Below are 21,401 nucleotides of genomic sequence, written 5' to 3'. Positions count from 1 at the left end.
CATCATCCACATGACATGTAACTCTGGATAATGTGACTGTGTCTGCACTGAGTTTGATTGAACTTCATGATAATGCTGAAAATGGCGGAATTGATGATTGTGACTAGAGATTTTGTGGTACCTTTGTCCAAATACATAGCACTATACTGTATAGTTGAAATATCATGTAGAATCACATCTGAAACTGGTCAAGAAACAGTATTTGAAAATTTTGTTTTGTTATACCACAAGCCAAGATAAACAGTTTGAACATGTGATTTATATGAAAGGTATACTAATTTAGGCCACATTACCCAGCTCAGCTTATAAGTCTTATAAATGAAAGCTGCAGTTTTTGCTGCTTTGTTGATATCATTATCAGCATTCTGACAACAGCACGTCCAGGGCAGAAACCCAGCTGGACATTAGATGGCCTGCTGGGTGAAGGGACACTGAGCAAAAGCAGCTTGCAGTTTGCTGGATTTGCCCCCAGACCGATCACACATTCAAAAACAAGTCTTTTTCTAGGAATTAAAACAATGGCAGTCATAGAGAAGGTGTTTGAAAGCACTGAGGAAGAAAATAAGCAATGACATAAGCAGTGAGTGGCTTTATAAATTATATTTTCATGTATTTGTATTCAGCTGAATCTTCTAAATATTTTGTCACCACCATGTCTATCATGGCTGCCTCAAGTTGTAATCCTGAAGATTTTCAGACCCCATTTTGTTAGTCTTCTTTAGTATTTTGTATTAAAACAATGTGACCCAATGAATCCTCAAAAACTGTAGTGTAAACAGACACATAAGTTGCTCATCTTCTGTTGCATTTTTGACAGAGTAGCAGCTCAAGGTGCGTTTGCTGCCCACAGTGTTTATTAAACCTACCCACAATGCAACTCGACCACCGACAGTTTGGTCATAGATTTGGGTGTGTTATAGTAGTAGCAGCTAATGTAGCCTCGACCCCCTAGCCTCAAGCAGAGCTGAGGAGTGGGCTACAGGGGTCTGTTAAGCTCAATTCTTTCTAACTCCACACTACACTTTTTTTCATTTTCAAACTTGTACTACTCATCCCTAACTGAAGCTGCCTCAAGGGACGTCACTTGAAGCACTTAATCAAATTTTGCACAGCTCCCTCTGAAGCCACAAACTTTTTTCACAAATGCAGTGGTAGTCCCCATGACATGTAAAGCAACTGTGTAAAATCTGTGGAGTCCCCCTTTAACACACACTTGCTGTTACCACCAGTCACCACAGGTGTCGCCAAATCAACCAGGACTGAAGGCGTTCAGATGGAAAATAGTTAAAATATGCAAGCGGCTTTGTTGGTGTGTGCGTGCTAAAAATGTGGTTAAGAAGATAAAATACGATCCAAGAAGTCCAGTTTAAGTAGTTTGCAGGCTTGTCAGATGCCTAAATGCTGAACAGCAGTTTGTAATACTAAGAGACAGGATTTTACAAAGGAAAGTTATCACAGCGCAAATCATTTTATCCACCTTCTTGACAATTTTTGGGGAATCGGCAGAAATATGCCATTCATGAGGGGGCTGAGTTTTCGTACAGTGCAAATTTCGGTCTGAACATTGCCTAAGAGCCTTACAGGTATGGGGCTTCTCAGTGAATTTCATTAAAATCTGTCTAATAAGCTTTGAGATTTGAGAGATGTGCAAGGTTTGGACTAATGTGTGTGCTAGATGAAAGATCAGCAAGTCACCAAAATTAGAGATCATCTGGGGACCTTGAATATCCTGTCGCTGGTGTCCATGTTCTTAGAGCAACAGCTTCTGTCAGTTTTCTTCTAAGATTTGCTGCTTTCCCAGACTGTATCTTAAGAGAAAAAGAAAGAACAAGGCCGAGGAGGGAGAGGATTGTAGGATTTACCTTCATTAGGCTGGGCTCACCTGGGGAAATCAATGGGAAATATCATCAGTCATATATTGACCCAGATCACTGTGTGTGTATGTGTGTGTGTAAAACTGCCAGCCATAATGGGCAGGAGGTAGGACTCATATGAAAGAGACAGACAGAGAGCGAGAGTTTCGTCTCTAATGTATGTGTGGTCATTTCCTCGCTAGTCCTCACTGTCCTCTTGGATGCCGTCCATATGTTTTGCAGGCTCATTAGAAACACCACAGCAGTTTATCTGAGTAGTGCAGGAGGGGCTAACGGATCTCTCAGGGGGATGTAGGTAGAAATACGCAATGCTCATCTGTTTCACGCCTAATTAAAGTGTGATTCATTGATCCTAAAGAATGCGCATGTGCTTTACAGTAAACACATTGTGCACTAATTGTGTTTTCTGTTTGTGTGTGATGGACTTTTGTTGCAATTTGAAGTCGATGTCATTCATCTTTTTGCCAGCCGAATACAGAGACCGGCACTCCACACTGTATAATGGCCTTATTTCATTTTCTTATCTATTTTCTTCTCCTCTGGTTTTCAAGGTGCCGAGTCCTTTGGCTTATACTCTTGTGTCATAAATGGAGAGGAGAGGGATCAGAGCCACAGAGCCGTCTACAGGTGAGGAAGAACTACACCATCTTCATCATCATTATCATCGCCATCACTAACATCAACATCATCATCCCTATAGTACATCCATACTAAATGTTGCACCATGACTGAAAACATATGTAGTTTTAGGCATCATTCTTATTGAATATGAAAACATTTTCGTCACACAAGCAGTCAGGGAATCAATTTATTGACTGAAGACTATGGTTCGTATAGAGTACAAACAAAATAATAATAATAATCATAGCTTTATTTGTATAGCACTTTTCAATACAGGTAACAAAGTGCTTTACAACAATCAATATAAAACACACAAACTAAATCAAAATAAAAAATATAAATAGGCATCACACAATAGAAGCTTAATAGAAGTGAGATAAAACAGGGGGATTGACTCTGCAAGCCCGATCTCCTCTGTCATATTGTCCCAGAGTGTAGGGGCCCTGACAGCAAAGGCCCTGTCTCCTTTGGTTTTCAGCCTAGACCTTGGAATGGCTAGCAATGCCATACCAGCGGATCTCAGTCTGCCCCTGGCTCGTATACAACACAATCATAACAGACCCCGGCAGGAATGAAGTACAACATAAATTACTTACACAAAGGTAGACATTAGGTAACATTAGTCAGAAAGGCACCTAGTTCACACATAGATTTTGGCTTATTCAACTGTAATAATTAAATAAATAAAATTAGTTTAAAGATGGATGGTTTAAATAATACTTACATTCTTATATTCAAATGAAATGTGACACTCATTTTCCAGGCCGTTGTCATTACAAAAGTTACAGACTCTGTGATTCCTATCCAGGCCTTTATATCTTCCATCAGATATTTGTAAACAAATACACAGTTCAGACATATTGCCTAAACATAGCTATTTAGATGTGAAAACGAAGGTCAGGGCACCTGAAATGTCCATTATAATGTTAAGTGTTCATGTTTAATAATGGATTTTCAAATAACTACTTCAAATAATGTCTCTGAAGTCATAAAGGTTTGTCTGAATGCTCATTTTTCTAGCCCTGCCAGTCTTCTTTTTAGGGATGTTGCCACATCCTCAGATCTCAGCAATTAACTCCACCACCATTAAATTTGGCCTTAAGTTATCTCCTAAAAGCGGTCATTACACCCAACACAAGCAACCATTTTTTTTCTTCGTCATTCAACTCAAAATCACTATAAGTCTGCCTCTTTATAATCTTGTACGCACAGCTATGCTTCATGTTGTTGGTCTTGTATTTGGTTACTGATCTGCAGAAATCAGTTGAAAACTCAGCAGTCAAACAATGCTAAAATTATAGACCAACTTCTGTAAGGTTGTTTTCTTAGCATGACCCATGATGTTACACACAGCACAGGTTTTTAACTACCAACCTGCCAGGGATAATAGCTCTGCTTTAAAGACATTTAATGGGGAAATGCGGCAGAGAAAAGTTTTATTTCAATATGTTATTAGCGATAGATCATCAATAGAAATTTAAGAATAGGTTTTTACAAAGTTGCTGCCAATCATCTGACAGCCGATGTGGAAACTTCCCAGATCTCAGCAATGAAGTCAGTGAGCAAAGCCTTCCCATAACTGACAGGAATGATAGCCAAAAGAAGTACAATAATAACAGGCGTGTAGTTTTATATTTTTTTTGTGCTGTACACATAATCTTCTAGATTCTTGTTGGCATATGTTAATACAGGTGATTTAAAAACTGTTTACATTTTTAAACCTTTTCTGCTCAAAATGAGCTTGTATCTGTCTGCTTGGATTAAAAGTTTGGTTCAGCTGAATTCTATCACCCCTTCCTAACCGTGACTGAGGTTTATTACATATGTTGAACAGTGATCAGTCAGTCAATGTTCCCTGTGTCCCCTGACCCCCGTGTCACACACTAGCAGAATTTGAGGGTGCAGTTACCCTTTAACGCGCTCATCCCCATCAGTCATTTTTCTTTGTTTTTGTAGCTGTTGGAGCAGAAAACGCTCCATTTCTTCATGTTTCCCCAGTAACAGTCACTCTCCAGTTGGCAATGTAGAGTTACAGCTGCTGTTGAAGACCTCAGGCTGATAAATGCAAAGGGGAGGGGAACAAAAACAACAGCAATGCAGTCATGTGAATAGCAGCATCTCTGTGCACTGACAGATCATGTGATGGTGCGGCACATTATCCATGCATAACCGAAAGCAGGGGGCTTGTTACAGTGTTCCATATGTGTATAATATTCTATATTTTTGTAGTGCTTCTATAGCTGTTAGCATCACATCTGACTGGCCAGCATCAGGCTGGTTAGCTAGGTTCATTGTTTCATGTTTTACATTCAGCTGAAATATTAGAAGTTGAATATCTGTGAGTCTCTATGAAGTTAATTGGTGTGAGTGAAGAGGATGCAGAGGACAGGGTTAAATGGAGGCACATGATTCGCTGTGGCGACCCCTGAAAGGGAACAGCCGAAAGGAAAAGAAGAAGAATATCTGTGAGTCTCTGACTTATGAAACCATTTCAGACCTTGTTAGATAAACTCAAGGATGCATATTGGTCAACCTGAACATGAGGTTTCTTTTCTATAAAAAGCTGACACTGAAAACCTTTGTTTTGAGTGTTTAACATATGGCCTGCAGGCGAGCAGCTACTGTATAATTAGCTTGGATTCACAAATGTCATCTATTGTTTATGGCCAATGTTAACAACTTTGCTAACAACAAAAGTAAGCTAAGAATTTTGCCATATTTTGGTGAAAATGTAAGCATTTGGAACATCCTCAATGTGCAAATGGACAGTAAACAAAGAGGAGAAAGAGTCATTTGAGAAGTGTCTTGTGTTTGTGTGTGGTGATACTTTATTTGGCATGATCTGGTTTGCCATTGGAATCTATTGTAACTTTGTGAATCAAATCTAACTACAGTTGTGTCCTCCGTGAAGAAGCAACACATTTTTGAGAAACACTTGGGTGAATGTTTGATACTTAAAAACATAGGCTTTAAGAGAAGTATTCCTTTAAAATGAACCAAATGTCCAGGTAGACAGAAATATGAGTGGTGCAGATACTGTATAAGGTGGTCATCCAGCCTGTGAGGTCCCTCATATGGACGTTTTTCTGGTGAGGACGGTCTCCTCAGATCCTTTACATGACTACATCTGTCTCGACAGGTTTGTCCCTCGACATGACGATGAGTTGGAGCTGGAGGTGGACGATCCGTTGCTGGTGGAGGTCCAGTCAGAGGATTACTGGTACGAGGGCTACAACATGCGAACTGGTGCTCGTGGGATCTTCCCAGCTTACTACGCAATAGAGGTGACCAAGGACCCCGAGAACTACAAAGGTACTGCCACTGCCACACTTATTAATAATAGAAGGCTGACTGTGGATGTGTTAGTAAAGATGCTGAAATGCCTTCTTTAGGGTACACTAACTGAAACTGCACACAAGACCATTGAATGAGTCAGTAAATCCAAGTATTTTCTTTTTAAATGAATTTAATAATTTTTTATGAAGAGAGCTAAAGTGCTGCTCCATTTAAGCTAGCATGTGTTCCTCTAGCCTTCTTTTGTTAGTATTCAACAACTACAGCTCCCACTGAATGCTAACAAAACAATATTTTATATTTGTTAAAATAATGGTGTTAAAAATGTAATTATCATTACAGCCGTAGCTTCTCATTTATCTTTCAATTTGGACAGAAAACTCCAGTATCGTGTTTTAGCTTTTTTCTTTAGATTTTTTTTTTTTATGATTTTTGGAAATCTAGTGGAACATACGTTCACCTGGAAGTGTGGCAGAACTTCCCTTAACTGTTTGAGTTGCAGTGGCATTTAATTGACAAAAAGATAAAGAATGAACACAAGTAAGCTAGCTCACTGTAACAGATCCAATGGAAACATTGGTATTGGCTAAATGCTGAAATAGTAAACATGGTATGCCATTTTTTTCATTTCTTGGTTTGACAATAAGGTTTTTTTAGCCTTTACACACAAATGCAGTGATGCTTATTTGAGTCATGGCATGCCAGTGTAGCTGAAAGCAATCTAAATTTAGAAGTTATTTATATTCAGAACATTTTTTTTAAAAGAGAGAAGGAGAAGTCATACAGGACAAGAGGAAACAGAGAGAGAGAGAGTTAAGAGTCCTGGTGTACGTCTGTTTGTTCATCCAGTTGTATTTAGAGATGCATCTGCTATGATGAGTAAACAAGACACAGGGAAGGAATAGGAAGAATGGAAATGCTTGTAAGTCAACTGTTCCATCTGGTAGAACTAAAGCTGATTGTCTTGCAGGTTGATATGATGTAGAGTTGAAACAGTTGTTTAATCGATTAGTCAAGTGACAGAAAATTAATAGGCAACTAAACAGTCATTTGTCAAGTATTTCAGTCGTGAGGATTTGCTGCTTTTCTTTGTCCAATGTGATAGTAAAGAGAGAAAAAAAAAGTCATCTTGGGCTTTAAGGAATTGGGTATTTTTCACCATTTTCTGATATTTTATAGACCTCAAAATTAATTGATCAATCAAAAACTTAATGCCTTGGACTTTGTTGTGCTTTCCCACAAACAGAGTAAGTAATGTTTGTGGGTGAGACACCTGTGAGGGATCACTTTCGGAAGGGGCTGTGATCTGTGGGTTAAACATGAATCCCAGGGAGCATTATGCCCTGCTGCTGAAACTCCTCTCTGTCAGGTTTAAGCAGCTGGTTACAAAGGTAAAAATATGAAATGGTAAATAAGAGTAAAGATAAAAAAACAAAGGCAGAGTTATAACAGATTGTAATATGCATATGTAGATAGTCATAGTGGAGAGGAAACAAGTGGCCAAGTACTGAGTCATTGGCACAGATCAACAAACCTATCAACCCCCGACAGATATTAAAATAGATATTATTATCCTTATCTTGTTGTGGAAAACAAAAGAAAACTACTTATTTTGTCTCTTTAAAGGAGCTACTACGATCTCACCAGGATTTTAGTGCTTAAATAAATTACTGCCACCTGTTTGTTGCCTACTATTATTATTATTTCCTGGGTATTTGCTCTTATTTCACATTTTTCTTTCTTTACTTACTGTGCAGTGAAGAGCAGTGAATGGATGGACAGATACCGGCTGAAGTTCCTGGGCTCAGTTCAAGTGCCCTTCCACAAAGGAAACGATGTTCTGTGTGCAGCTATGCAGAAGGTACAAGGCCCATGTTGTTCACATTTGTGTGTGTTTGAGTTTGCATAGCATTTGACTACTATAGTAAAGCAACATTAAGGAACACATTAGCTATTGTCCCAGAAAACCTTGGTAAAAAACATGGCATAATGCAAAAAATAACAGAGGAACTATAGTGTGTTATGTATCCCATTTGTATGTTACAAACCATTTCCAACTATCTTTAGAGTGTAAAGTGTGTCTACACTGGGAAAATTACAAAATGACTTAATATCTAGCGCATAAAAATGCAGAAAGCATTTTAAGAATTTGGTGTTATTGTCCCACAGTCAACACACAACAAAAATAAGGGTGCTACTGTACTTGCAGTTGGCAACATCTCAAATGAGCAATTAATGTAATATCTCATAGGATAAACAGTATTATACTAGCTTCCTGTGAGGTTTTCAAACTTTGAATTCATAGTTTGACTGTTTCCAATATAGAGCACTGTCAACATAGTGAAAACTTTAGTATTACTTTTGTAATATCATCTAGTGTAGTATTGGGTTACAGGTTACAGGTCATTTTTCAAGGGTTTTGAGTTTTTTACATTTTAGGAGTCATCTTTTACATTTGTTTTCCAGATTGCCACCAACAGAAGGATGACAGTCAAATACAACCCACCTTCCTCCTGCAACCTGGAGATCAGTGTGAAAGGCATCAAGCTTGCAGTTCAAGAGGATTATTATGCCTGTGACAGAGTAAGACTCTTACCATGCCTTTGTCTGCCTAATGTAAAATATATTAAGTGCAGCTTCATGAGGGTTTGTCAAATAAAAGCTCACCTCCACACCAGAATCCCATTAAACAGTTGAGGCATGTCTCCCCCATGTGGCTGCCAATAGAGACTGCAGGCAGGGGGCGCAAGAAAAGTGTTTTCTTAAAGGAGGTGATCTTACTTCAGTATTTCCATTTTGAGCAACTTTAAACTTCTATTCCTTAACATTTCAGAGAGAATCATTCTATTCTTTTCTCCACTACATTTATTTGACAGCAGATGAAAGTTTTACATGCTGAACATCTGCTAAACATGTAATGTACACACATGCAAGTCCCCACTCCACATACATTAGGCTTATAAGACACAAAATGTATTGTTTTAGTGAAGCAACATTTGTCAGAAAAGAGATTTTTATATAAAAAGTTACATTCCAAACAAAGAACTTTGTCTCCAATCCCAAACTCAAACAAGATGAAAGACATTTAAAGTATAACCCTTAAATAATTATATATAAGACCAATAAAACATAAAATTGACTCCATAATCATATAGTAGTTTGATGTAGCACTACCTGTACAATCTACAACTTTACAATGCTGCATACTGCTTAATAATAGCATAATAATAATACGATAGTACAATATTACACTCAGAAAGGGGCAATTCTACATTCAACATTTACTTGAGATACTTTTGTACATTGTGCTGTCAATAATTTTGTATTTCTAGTCAAGGAGCATTTTGAATGCAGGACTTTCTCTTATATTATAATTATAAATGACATTAACATTCATTCCTTACAGACAGACTGTATATAGTAGGGCAAATGCAACAAGTTTATTTTGTATCATTTTGAGAAGAGTAAAACTGTCACCTGTTATAAATGTAGAGCAAGCAGCCTAATTGATGTTCATCTTTTTTCTGTGTCTTGTTCACAGAGTAACGAGTGCAATCACTTCTTCCAGTTAAAGAATGTCTCCTTCTGCGGCTATCACCCCAAAAACAGCAAGTAAGCAAAGGCAGAAAACCCAAAGCAGGGCTTTCAATTAAGGACTACAGAACCAAGTCCATTTATTTTTTGCACTGTCTGGCTAGAAAAAAAGAAACACTGTATCGTTTTCACCCTCTGCTTGTGTTCATCTGCAGAGACCAAACAATAACTTAACCACAAGGTATCGCTAGAAATCTACAAATGTACCCGACTTCAGACATAGACTGGACCTCTTGACTGCTAACTGTTCAAATGTGAAACGATCAAATGTGAAACAGCAGTATATTATTAATACATGACAGAAACAATTAAGTATTCAATAAATAAAGATGATGGCAATACTGAATACCCTCTTTGGAGTGACTTATCTGCTTTCTTCTCTGCAGGTATTTTGGTTTCATTACGAAGCACCCAGCAGACCAGAGATTTGCCTGCCATGTGTTTGTGTCTGAAAACTCCACCAAACCTCTTGCAGAGTCAGTAGGGTGAGTTGGACTTTCTTTTGCATTAGTTCTTAGATATTAACTCTTTGCATGGATGAGGTTTGTGCATTTGCTTCATCTCTGTTGACATATACAGATGCATACTCTGGTTGTTCCAATCTGAATTTTTCTGCTGATTAGAAACAGCTGATCTGTTACAGATCACAGATTTGTTCTTGGAAACTAAAGTCCCGTGTTAAAAAATCACTGTAAAACCCAACACTTAATAATAATTTCACCCCTTCCTAACTGTGACTGAGGTTTATTACATATGTTGAACAGTGATCAGTCAGTCAATGTCCCCCGTGTCCCCTGACCCCTGTGTCACACACTATGTAGCCACGCCTCCTACAGTCATTGCTCCCTCACTACTGTGTTGCATTTTTTAAATATGCAGGGAGGGAGGGTTCTAGCAGAATTTGAGGGTGCAGTTACCCTTTAACGCGCTCATCCCCATCAGTCATTTTTCTTTGTTTTTGTAGCTGTTGGAGCAGAGAACGCTTCATTTCTTCATGTTTCCCCAGTAACAGTCACACTCCAGTTGGCAATGTAGAGTTACAGCTGCTGTTGAAGACCTCAGGCTGATAAATGCAAAGGGGAGGGGAACAAAAACAACAGCAATGCAGTCATGTGAATAGCAGCATCTCTGTGCACTGACAGATCATGTGATGGTGCGGCACATTATCCATGCATAGCCGAAAGCAGGGGGCTTGTTACAGTGTTCCATATGTGTATAATATTCTATATTTTTGTAGTGCTTCTATAGCTGTTAGCGTCACATCTGACTGGCCAGCATCAGGCTGGTTAGCTAGGTTCCTTGTTTCATGTTTTACATTCAGCTGAAATATTAGAAGTTGAATATCTGTGAGTCTCTGACTTATGAAACCATTTCAGACCTTGTTAGATAAACTCAAGGATGAACACAAGGTTTCTTTTCTATAAAAAGCTGACACTGAAAACCTTTGTTTTGAGTGTTTAACATATGGCCTGCAGGCTTGAAGGAGACAGCAGCTATAATTAGCTTGGATTCACAAATGTCATCTATTGTTTATGGCCAATGTTAACAACTTTGCTAACAATAAAAGTAAGCTAAGTATTTCACTATCACTATAAATGGTTTGTCTGTCCCAAGTAAGACTCACTTTTCCTCTGTGCTGCTATGCTATGCTCAATGCGCCTTATTTGATAAGTAATTACTGGGAATAGTGATTCATTACACTGCCAAGCAGGTCATGATTTTTGGTTTGTTAGATAATGCGAAATCCTGTTGACTAGCAACTAATTTATGGTAACGCAGCTGTGGTCGGTCATTTTTGAGGTCACAAAACTGGATGAGATGCTGTAAGGAAAGATGTGTTTAAATCTAATTCTACAAATGTTGGTTTTCTCTATGGACTTGATTGTTAGCTTGTAGCATGCTAATACACCTTTGCAGACCATGATGAATCAGGTAGTAAAAACACTGAACAAAAGATATATTTGCCAAATACATTTTTTTATTTAATTATTTTTGTGAAGAGCAAATTTAAGCATCACTGTTCAAGGAATTTGTAAAGACTTTTGGCCAATTCTGATTGGCATCTGGTCAATTGAAGCATCCCTATTTTCAATGTCAAAGATCTGCTCCAATTTTCTTATAGCATCCAAAAGTGCCCCAACTGTAAAGACACTCAGTTTCTTTTTAATTGCTCTTCAAAAACTACAGCACCAATCAGGTTTTGTGTGCCATCTATGTGAAAATACACTGAGAATTGTAAGCTAGTGGGACCGAAGCTAACCTTGAGATGGGGTGTAACTTTGGCTCTCAATTGGGCGTTATAAGAAAATCAGGGTGCGTACTATTTAGTGAGGTCTAGAAATAACAATAAATAAGTTCTTTCTCTTTCAGGAAAGCCTTCCAGTTGTACTATAAACAGTTTGTGGAGGTCTCGTGCCCTACAGAGGACATCTACCTGGAATAGCCCTGCCCTGCCTTCAACCACAGCCCTGTACAGCACACTGTATCATAACATAATGTTGCATGAAGGACAGACATATCTAAAATAAACATTTAAAATTTAAAAATTACCACATCTGACAAACAAGAAGGAGAAGAAGGATCAAGTATTGAAACTGTGGTGAAATCTTTGTGCAGTGAGAAGAGATGAAAATGAGCCAAAGGAGGCATGTCTTGAGAACAGAAAATATGCAAAATGGAGTCAGTGATGAGGTGGTGATCACAGGCTGTCCATGGAAAGCACAAACATTGTATCACCGCAGTCTTGGCAGCGCTAGTTAGCCTGCAGTGTTGTCTCAGCACCCCAGGAGCCGAACTGAACTGCACCAACTTGTTCTTGCACTTCACAAACTAAAAACAGCGGCTTGGAAAAATGAACACAAGTTTGCTTTGGCTCTAAATATTTAGGCTCTGGAGGGAGGTGTATACTTACTAAATAACATCCTCACACTGAAAATGTAAGTGAAACAAATGTAGGAACAGTACATTTTATCCCTTTAAGCACACCATGAAGCTGATATCCACATTGTTCAGTGGCAACAAAAAATCCACCCTAAAACACTGTTGTAAAACCAGCTACAGGTGATGTTCTTTGCATTTTTGGGTCCCAAGGACAAACCTTGTTGTCAAATCCAGACAATTTCATCAGCTGTTTGACAGCAGAAAATGTTGTAGCCATCTAGAACATCAACAGAAAACATCAGGGTTTGGTGTCCATAAGGCTCTCTACACATGATCTGCGGTATGGGCTGTGCACACTGCAAGGTCGGGCTCAGAGTACAGTGCAGGGGCACAAGTGTAGCATGGGTTAGTGTTGCCTTTCACCAAAATGCGCCAAGTAGCAGGAATGTGCCAGGACATTAAAAAATTACTAAACAAGTCTAGCAAAGAGTCTATCATTTTTAAACAAAAATGGCAAAAATCCACTGGTCTCTGCTTTTCAAATGTGAATATTTGTTGAATGTGTTGAATATGTCAACTTAGGCTTTGATACATTGTTATAGGCATTTTTTGCTTTTTTGTGACTTTTTGTGGAACAAATGATTAATTGTTAATGAAAATAATCATTAGCCTTAGACCCAGTGATTAAGAAGTATTTGAGTGAATGAAACCTTTTCTTCCTTCATGCTTTCAAACAAGGTCAAAGTTGAAACTGGTTGAATGTCTACCGCAGCGGCAAGGCATAACATATAAGTGGCACACAATGCCCAAGTTAGCACAGCTGCGAGGTCTGGCATCTTAACTTTCTCCATTGGCAAACAATAGCTAACGCAGATGCAAAGCAATTCTGCTGCCAATCATGTGTAGAGGTCCTTAGAATCATAGGGTAATTGCTAACTTTAGTAGGAGTAAACAAGGCGGGGTAGACTAAAACATTTTAACACTGAATCACAAATAACTCCTGAAATGCACTCAGCATCACTTGTCCGTGATAAAAAAAAAACAGTGTGAGGGTGTCTGAGTGTGGGTTTTTCCTTTCAAACCTTTTAGCGGCTTCTTTTGGTACTGTAGTGCTAAGCTAAACAGCCCCCACCATTTGCCCAGTAAAGCCTTAGTACTTAAATCCTAGTCTAATGTCAGACACACTGTGCTTCTTTACTGTGTGTACTACCTAGGTATGAAATCAGTGACAAGAGGTTTAATACCAGAAAAAACAACTACATGGTACATATGGTGGTGCAAGACGAGGTCCGACATACACAATTTCTTCTTGTGGTGTTCTAGAAATTTGCTCCTCAAAGTTTCCGCATCAGAAATATGAAATGCTCTCAGTGTGGCGGTGATAAAATAATAAGGCTGATCCTCAGTACAGTAGGTACAGGTGCTGATAAGAGAGCAAAATCAAACCCCTGGTGTCTTCATATCTTTACTAGTAGTGCCTCTTTTTCCATCAAATCATTGTGATTGCAATTGAGTGTATATTGAGTTTAAGAGTTTGAATGCAAATTGTGATGTAGGGGTATGTTTGATGTGACTTGTGAATTTTTCCACTGCACTAAATGTGCTGTGCTGTACCTTTGCTGTAACAGGTCATATTTGTTTCAGAACAGGCAAGAAAATTCTGTAATCAACACGATAAAAGTATGTCGGAGGTAATAATGCTCATGTGCTATGGGTCCAAAATATATACATCAAATTCCATTCTCTTAATACATGTACGATACCTTTTGATTGTTTTATTATTTTTGCAGTCTACACAGCAGTAAATTTCAGTAAGTGAAATTGGCAAACAACCTAAACAAACTGCTTTACTATAAGATTACGTCTCTCACCTTATATTTCATGTCCACCTTATCCATTCACTGGCAGCAGGCTCTAGAAAACCATGTGTACGCCTGCTCTGAAGCATGTTTGAGGTGCACACATTCTCACTGCACATTCTTCTTTTATAAATGCCAGTTTGTGTGGGAAATGGCATATGCATGTTTTTTGTGCATTCACATTGTTTATACATCTGGCCCCTGGGAAGCAGGCAGGCTTTGCAAAGCCACACACCATGAATATGTTATTAATCAGCCCAGGCATTGTAAGGACTTGGTCTCAGCTATGTAAAATACTATACACATAGCTTTGAAAGAAAAATGTTAAATGCCATTAAAGGCCATAACGACATTTTATTGGTCAGCATTCAGATACCTGAAAGACTTGCAGTTTGCTTATGAATACTTGTGACTTGACTAGAGACTTGAGTAGAGCTGAAACAATTAGTCGATTAATCGATCGAAATTAGCAACTCTTTTTATAATCGATCATTCATTTGAGTTATTTTTCAAGTAAAAATGGCAAACATTCCCCAGTTCCAGCTTCTCAGTTAAGGATATTTGCTGCTTTTCTTTGTCATGTGCTATAGTTAACTTTATAGTGAACATTTTCAGGTTTCAGGGTTTGTCAATTAGACAAAACCAACGGACTGCCATATTTTTTTAAATCATCCTGGGTCCAGCACGGGTACAGCACAGTTGTTCTGTAGTGAAAAAACAAACAGAAAGTGAGCTTCCTACATAATTTATCACTAACACTAATGTGTGACAGATTGTTTTATGTGATCTATATTTATCAGAAGATAAAGTTTCTGTAAAACAAATTTTAATTAATGAAGGATGTGGAAATTGTCAATTCCGCCATCTCACTTGTCCCCACGGTTTGTTCCTTTCAAAAAACAACGAGTCGTCTGCTGTTGCTGATCAAAGCCATCGTGTTCACATCAAGAGATCAACACTGACTTTTATATGAGTTCCCTTCTCAACAGCCAATTAGGCAGACAGAAGAAAATGTAAAGTAGTGGGGGCTATACAAAGGGTGTATAGACATGCCAGATATAAATACATAATTTAATATCTGTAATTATAAATATTACATTGTATTGATTCAACACATAGTATGTGAAATTTCTCTTTTATTTTGGATTTTTTTTAGGTGTGAATTATTCTTTATTTAAAAATTTTAATGCAGAACTCATGGTGTCCTGTCATTAAGTTTGGCATCACTTGCACAAATATATCCACAAACACTTATATATCACTGTACCGAGGTCTTGGAGTTTATTCTCATTGGATCATCTGACTGGCCATGCTGCTGCCCGACTCCAACTCTAGTAATGTTATCTCTGGATCTCAGCGATTAAGTTGGTGAGTAAAATGTACAGGCATCTGACTTTCTTGTGAGTATGGTTAATGAAGTAACTCACTACTGACACTGTGTTTTCACTACTTAGTTACATTATTACTCTTTTGTAGTTATTATGACAATTTGTACTTCTCAACGAGTACTAGTTACTTACTGATAAAGGCCTACTGTACAGTAGTTGGTGACTCAAACCTCCTCTGTTAAGGATTTTAGGATACACTTATTTGTTTGGGTTGTGTTGCAGTGTACGCCTGACTTTTATGAAGTATTTTTGTGCATTTATGCCTTTATTTAGAAGTGGACAGTATAGAGGTGGCAAGAAATTAGGGAAGAGGGAGGATGGATGACGTGCACCACAGGTCACCAGCCGGACTCATACTGGGGTTGTTGCACTTACATGTTCAGCATATTAGACCCCTATAGGTCACCATGTTTAAAACCTCTTAATAAACCAGAGCGCCCCCGGGACCAGGGGGCAGCAGCACATCTCACAACAAGCACCATATAACGGCATGATAAACATGAAGAAACATGTTTATTCATGCTGCTCCCACATAACTGGAAGGAGCTAACCATTTTTACCTAAATGAAACACAAGTCAAACAGCAAGCAACTGACTGAGCATGTAGCAAAAAGCATTCTCTGTCTGTCTGAAAACATAGCTATTAATATCTTTCATTTCACGCTATCGACACAAACAGTCCCTCAAATTAACACCGAGACTCCAGAGATTCCAACGGTGTAGATCATATAACTGTATGACCAAAACTCACTGCATGGTCGTCAAAGAAATACAAAAACAAACTTGCGTTCATGCATTTACAACTATGAATTGTGTCTTGTGCATATTTGCTTTTACTATTATTAATACTATTATCTTTACTAGTAGTGCCTCTTTTTCCATCAAATCATTGTGACTGCCAGAAGAACAAAGAACATTTTACTGGGAAAATTCAGGGAAATATGTAACAATACGAAGAACTTCGAGTAGCATTAAAAAAAACACACACACACACATACCGCCAGGTTGGGGATAACATCAAATTATCATTATCAACAACATTTATAAATTACATTATTGTTGTTATTTATAAATTATATCCATGGCACAGCAGCAGTAGGGCCCTTTGGAAGGGTTGGGGCCCACAGTGCGTTATGTGTGTATGAGAAGGGGCAGCGCTGCCTGTTTTGTTTTTGTATTGTCCTCAAAAGGTTCAAGTACAGGTTCAAATACAAGCAGACGTGTACAAACAAGAAGATTGTTTTTTCATGTTTTTATTTGAACATGCTGTTGGTTTTGCTGAAGGTGATCATCCATGCAGGGCAGATCAGTTTAGTGTTTATGTTAGTAGTATTCACCCTCCAGGTTGGGTTGATACGGATCTTCAGTGTCGGGTGGCAGAGGAGGAGGGAGGGGCCTCTCACCGTAATCTGCAGAAACACATTACCACAATGGATGGAATGTATCCAGGAACTGTTTCCTCTTACCGGTAAAATACCACATTGTCCTCTCTGTTTTATCAGTGTTGCTATTGTTCATAGTTTGTCATGAACAAGCACTTGTGTTTGGAAAAGCACCACATACTTAAAGATGAGTTGATCAACAACCTTAGTAAACTGATATGTGGCTGTCTTACCATCAGTAAGGCTAACATGCTGTTTGAGGAGTCCGGGGTCAAAGAGCAGCTCTAACTCTGCTGTACCTTCATCAGCTCTGCTAGAGGAAGACACAACACTAGATAGAATGACAATACATCACACTGCATATGTGGCCATTATCAGGAAGTCAAACTAATGCGTACGTTTACATGCAAATAATAATTTACTTATGGACAATAATCTTAGAAAGGAACTTCCTGTTTTTGATTGCTTTCATTGTTTTCACCTTTGCCATTTGGTTCCACCTGTGTCTCATTGTCTCCCCTACCTGAGTGTATTTAGTCTGTGTGCTTCCTTTGTTCTGGGTCAGATCGTCGTTGTACTTGTGTTAAGCTTCCTGACCCTCTTCTGTGTTTTGGATTTATGCTCTATTTCTTGTGGACCTAGTTTACAGACTTTTGCCAGCTTTTGTTTTGACTTTTGTAACTATTAATAATAGACAAAGTAGTTTAAGTCATCAAAAAAGATGGAGCAACTGAAGAAAAGTTGCTATACTGGAATTTATGCAAAACCGTGAAAAAAGGTACAGTTTAGCAGGTGTGTTTAGATTAACAAATGTATATTGGGAAAATCCAACTTTTAAAGACACTTAGTTGTGATTCAAATAAGAAACACATTCAAAATTTGCTAGGACTCTCCCTTCCGGCATATTTCAAAAAATGCAGCAGAATTCTAGCAGAATTTGTTGCTTTAGACAGAAGCATCTGCCAAATAAATGTAAAGTAATGCAAGATACAACATACACACTGTGGCAAGTTACTATCTTCAATGGTCAAGACTTGATAAACTGCTAGCAACCGCTACTGCCGCTTCCATGTCGACTGACAAGATGCCTGCAGGAAGGATTTGTCACTTTCACAGATAGTCACGATGACTACCACCACACCAAACAACATACACACCGTGGCAAGTTACTATCTTCATTGATCAAGATTTGATAGACTGTAGATGCAAATGTCACTCTGATGAACTGATGAAACTGATGAACACACCAGCTTGGTTATCACTAGTCATGTGCTTTGGAATCTATGTAAAACTGAGAACAAGTTGTTGCTTCCTCACTTCTCTGTTGCATTTTTTTAAATATGCTGGGAGAGGGGGTTCTAGCAGAATTTGAGGGTGTACTTAATACATCAAGTTCCAGAAAACCAAGTTAAATCACAATAGCACAGCAAACTGTCAGAGGTCTCAACTGCTGCCTCAACATGTTGACATGATTATTTTCTTTTAAAACATGCCCTTATCTTAACAATAGGGACTTGTTGTTTTTGATTTTTCAAGGAACCCCCCTCCTCTTCCCCACTGAAACGTCAATACAAAACACAATCAAAAATTATCATACATGCTTGTGTGGCTCCTGACAGTTGAATGGTAGCTTATGTGTGCTGCGGGCCATAAAATGCATGTAACACTGACGAAGTAGTAAGCAAAGGAGACCTACCTGCTCAGCAAAGATGTGGACAAACCTCCACTAATCACAAGAGAGACAAGAATGAGGAGGGCTATAATGTGTTTACTGATCCTGTCTGACCGCATTGTGATTATTGATCCTATCTGACTGTATTGTGAACAGAACACAGAAACTGCACACAGCACCTCTCAGTTTGGAGAAAAACAAAATCGATCCTGCTGTTATGACAACTACAGGTGGTTAATGAACTCAAAGCACAACTTCACTAGTAATGTTTCTGCAAAACCCTGGATTACATTCACTGATACGTGACTGAGTCAGACATTGCTTTAATCACATAGTAGTTGTATTTTGACAGACATTACAATAGCCTGTGTGACAGATGGGAAATTGCAGAGCTAAGTGAAAGAGGCAGAACTCATCCCATATATGAAAGGTGTTTTGTTTTTTGGAGAACAGATTGCTTTTACAACTGACTGAGATCCGATCACAATGTAAGCCGGCCCACTTCCGGATTGGTCAAGCCAATCTGAAAGCATCAGTGGCCATTCTAGCCCATTTAAATCACAGGAGTCAGAATGGGGCTGGCTGTTTTAGAGGGGCCAGTCAAATTAACTCTGAAATGATGTTGTTAATTATGTAGGTCATCTAAAGAAATAAGGTATAAAGTAAAGCAATGTGTCATTTTACCAACAAAGTTAACAACTTATAATATTGTTATATTGTGGTGTAATATATTATTCAATCAGTAAACGTTTAGACAACAGATTTATATTCGCATCCAAAAAAAAAAAACCCAATACATATTGAGCATATAGGTACAGATCAGTACTGAATAAAAAAAAGACTGAACACTAAAAACGTTCACAGATCTAAGTGTATGTTCCCATCAAAAAGTATCAATGCATGTATCAAATACATGACTTACACACGCTTTTCTATATGCATAACCTACAAAAAGTCTACAAGGCCTACTATATAAATGTAAATCCAAATGTGTTTTTGATAAAAACTGCAAATACTTTTAAATACTTATATTTGTGGATTTCTATTACTGTTTATTTTAAAAGAAGAAATATTTGTGTGTGCATCAGAAATACATTTGTGAATCTTTTTTTTAATATGATTTTTTTTTACAGACAGTATGTTAGTACCAGATGTAATTTGGTGTTACCATTTAATTTAATGCCAGACAATGTAAGACTGCCTGAAAGGACCATAAGGCAAGCAGCTACATTCACCCCTTTGCCTTACAGAGAAGCATACCAAACAGTCATCACCCCAATAGTTTACATTCAAAATAAATACATTGCTCATTGCTTTAAGGGTCTTTTCAGAGGGGGAGCAATTGACGCACCTATTAATTCATTTTCAAAGATTCAATTCAATTAAATTTTTTCAAAAGGAGAGAAGAGAGAAACGAGAAAGCACAGAACTATGGGAGAGAAAAGATGTCGAGTAAGTAACATGCAGTAATAGGATAAAAATGCATACAGATGGAGAGGGAGAGAAGGAGAGAGGAAAGAGGTGCATCATCAGAGAGGTGATCTGAGAGGCAATCTTACAGGCGGAGCGACAAGTGGTCGCAATCCCATGAAACAGTCATGCTCACACGCCCGCCAGCTGCCAGAGTTTAATTGTCTTGAACTTTTTTCTACCCTACACACAGCACAAATCAATGGATGAGAGACTAATCTTTGCCGTTTGAGTTCCCTGAAATAATTTCAATTTAATGGGTTTTATTGGCATGGGAAACAGACAGTAACATTGACAAAGCAAGTGTGAAATAAAAACATATACAGTGAGGAAAATAAGTATTTGAACACCCTGCTATTTTGCAAGTTCTCCCACTTAGAAATCATGGAGGGGTCTGAAATTGTCATCGTAGGTGCATGTCCACTGTGAGAGACATAATCTAAAAAAACAAAAAATTCAGAAATCACAATGTATGATTTTTTTAACTATTTATTTGTATGATACAGCTGCAAATAAGTATTTGAACACCTGTCTATCAGCTAGCATTCTGACCCTCAAAGACCTGTTAGTCTGCCTTTAAAATGTCCACCTTCACTCCATTTATTATCCTAAATTAGATGCACCTGTTTGAGGTCGTTAGCTGCATAAAAACACCTGTCCACCCCATACAATCAGCAAGAATCCAACTCCTAACATGGCCAAGACCAAAGAGCTGTCCAAAGACACTAGAGACAAAATTGTACACCTCCACAAGGCTGGAAAGGGCTACGGGGAAATTGCCAAGCAACTTGGTGAAAAAAGGTCCACTGTTGGAGCAATCATTAGAAAATGGAAGAAGCTAAACAGGACTGTCAATCTCCCTCGGACTGGGGCTCCATGCAAGATCTCACCTCGTGGGGTCTCAATGATCCTAACAAAGGTGACAAATCAGCCCAGAACTACACGGGAGGAGCTGGTCAATGACCTGAAAAGAGCTGGGACCACCGTTTCCAAGGTTACTGTTGGTAATACACTAAGATGTCATGGTTTGAAATCATGCATGGCACGGAAGGTTCCCCTGCTTAAACCAGCACATGTCCAGGCCCGTCTTAAGTTTGCCAATGACCATTTGGATGATCCAGAGGAGTCATGGGAGAAAGTCATGTGGTCAGATGAGACCAAAATAGAACTTTTTGATCATAATTCCACTAAACGTGTTTGGAGGAAGAAGAATGATGAGTACCATCCCTACTGTGAAGCATGGGGGTGGTAGCATCATGCTTTGGGGGTGTTTTTCTGCACATGGGACAGGGCGACTGCACTGTATTAAGGAGAGGATGACCGGGGCCATGGATTGCGAGATTTTGGGGAACAACCTCCTTCCCTCA

General features: G+C 38.5%; 1 protein-coding gene and 1 long non-coding RNA gene across 5 annotated transcripts in view; one reads left to right on the top strand and one right to left on the bottom strand.

Annotated features, from left to right (window-relative positions):
* The window catches only part of mapk8ip1b (mitogen-activated protein kinase 8 interacting protein 1b), a 52,079-nt gene extending 36,845 nt beyond the window's left edge, over positions 1 to 15,234 (top strand). For all 3 annotated transcript variants that reach the window (XM_044198547.1, XM_044198557.1, XM_044198567.1), the window contains 7 exons: positions 2,426 to 2,501; positions 5,635 to 5,807; positions 7,547 to 7,650; positions 8,256 to 8,372; positions 9,331 to 9,401; positions 9,770 to 9,868; positions 11,754 to 15,234. In XM_044198547.1, the coding sequence (XP_044054482.1) occupies positions 2,426 to 2,501; positions 5,635 to 5,807; positions 7,547 to 7,650; positions 8,256 to 8,372; positions 9,331 to 9,401; positions 9,770 to 9,868; positions 11,754 to 11,826 (713 nt within the window). In that variant the 3' untranslated portion in view covers positions 11,827 to 15,234. The remainder of the gene's footprint in view (positions 1 to 2,425; positions 2,502 to 5,634; positions 5,808 to 7,546; positions 7,651 to 8,255; positions 8,373 to 9,330; positions 9,402 to 9,769; positions 9,869 to 11,753) is intronic.
* Positions 15,235 to 16,747: 1,513 nt separating this feature from the next.
* LOC122877264 lies at positions 16,748 to 19,521 on the bottom strand. Of its 2 annotated transcripts, none has more exons than XR_006378218.1 (3): positions 18,589 to 19,521; positions 17,126 to 17,202; positions 16,748 to 16,919 (listed from the first exon to the last, which is right to left on the bottom strand). It is a non-coding gene; the product is annotated as an uncharacterized LOC122877264 (long non-coding RNA). The 2 variants fall into 2 exon arrangements; XR_006378217.1 differs by having other exon boundaries at positions 17,126 to 17,205; positions 18,589 to 19,519.
* Between the last annotated feature and the right edge of the window lie 1,880 nt (positions 19,522 to 21,401).

This window comes from Siniperca chuatsi, linkage group LG1, assembly GCF_020085105.1.
Source record: "Siniperca chuatsi isolate FFG_IHB_CAS linkage group LG1, ASM2008510v1, whole genome shotgun sequence".
Lineage (NCBI taxonomy): Eukaryota > Metazoa > Chordata > Actinopteri > Centrarchiformes > Sinipercidae > Siniperca > Siniperca chuatsi.
Note: the sequence above shows the minus strand (reverse complement) of the source record. Positions and strands in the feature narration are given on the sequence as shown.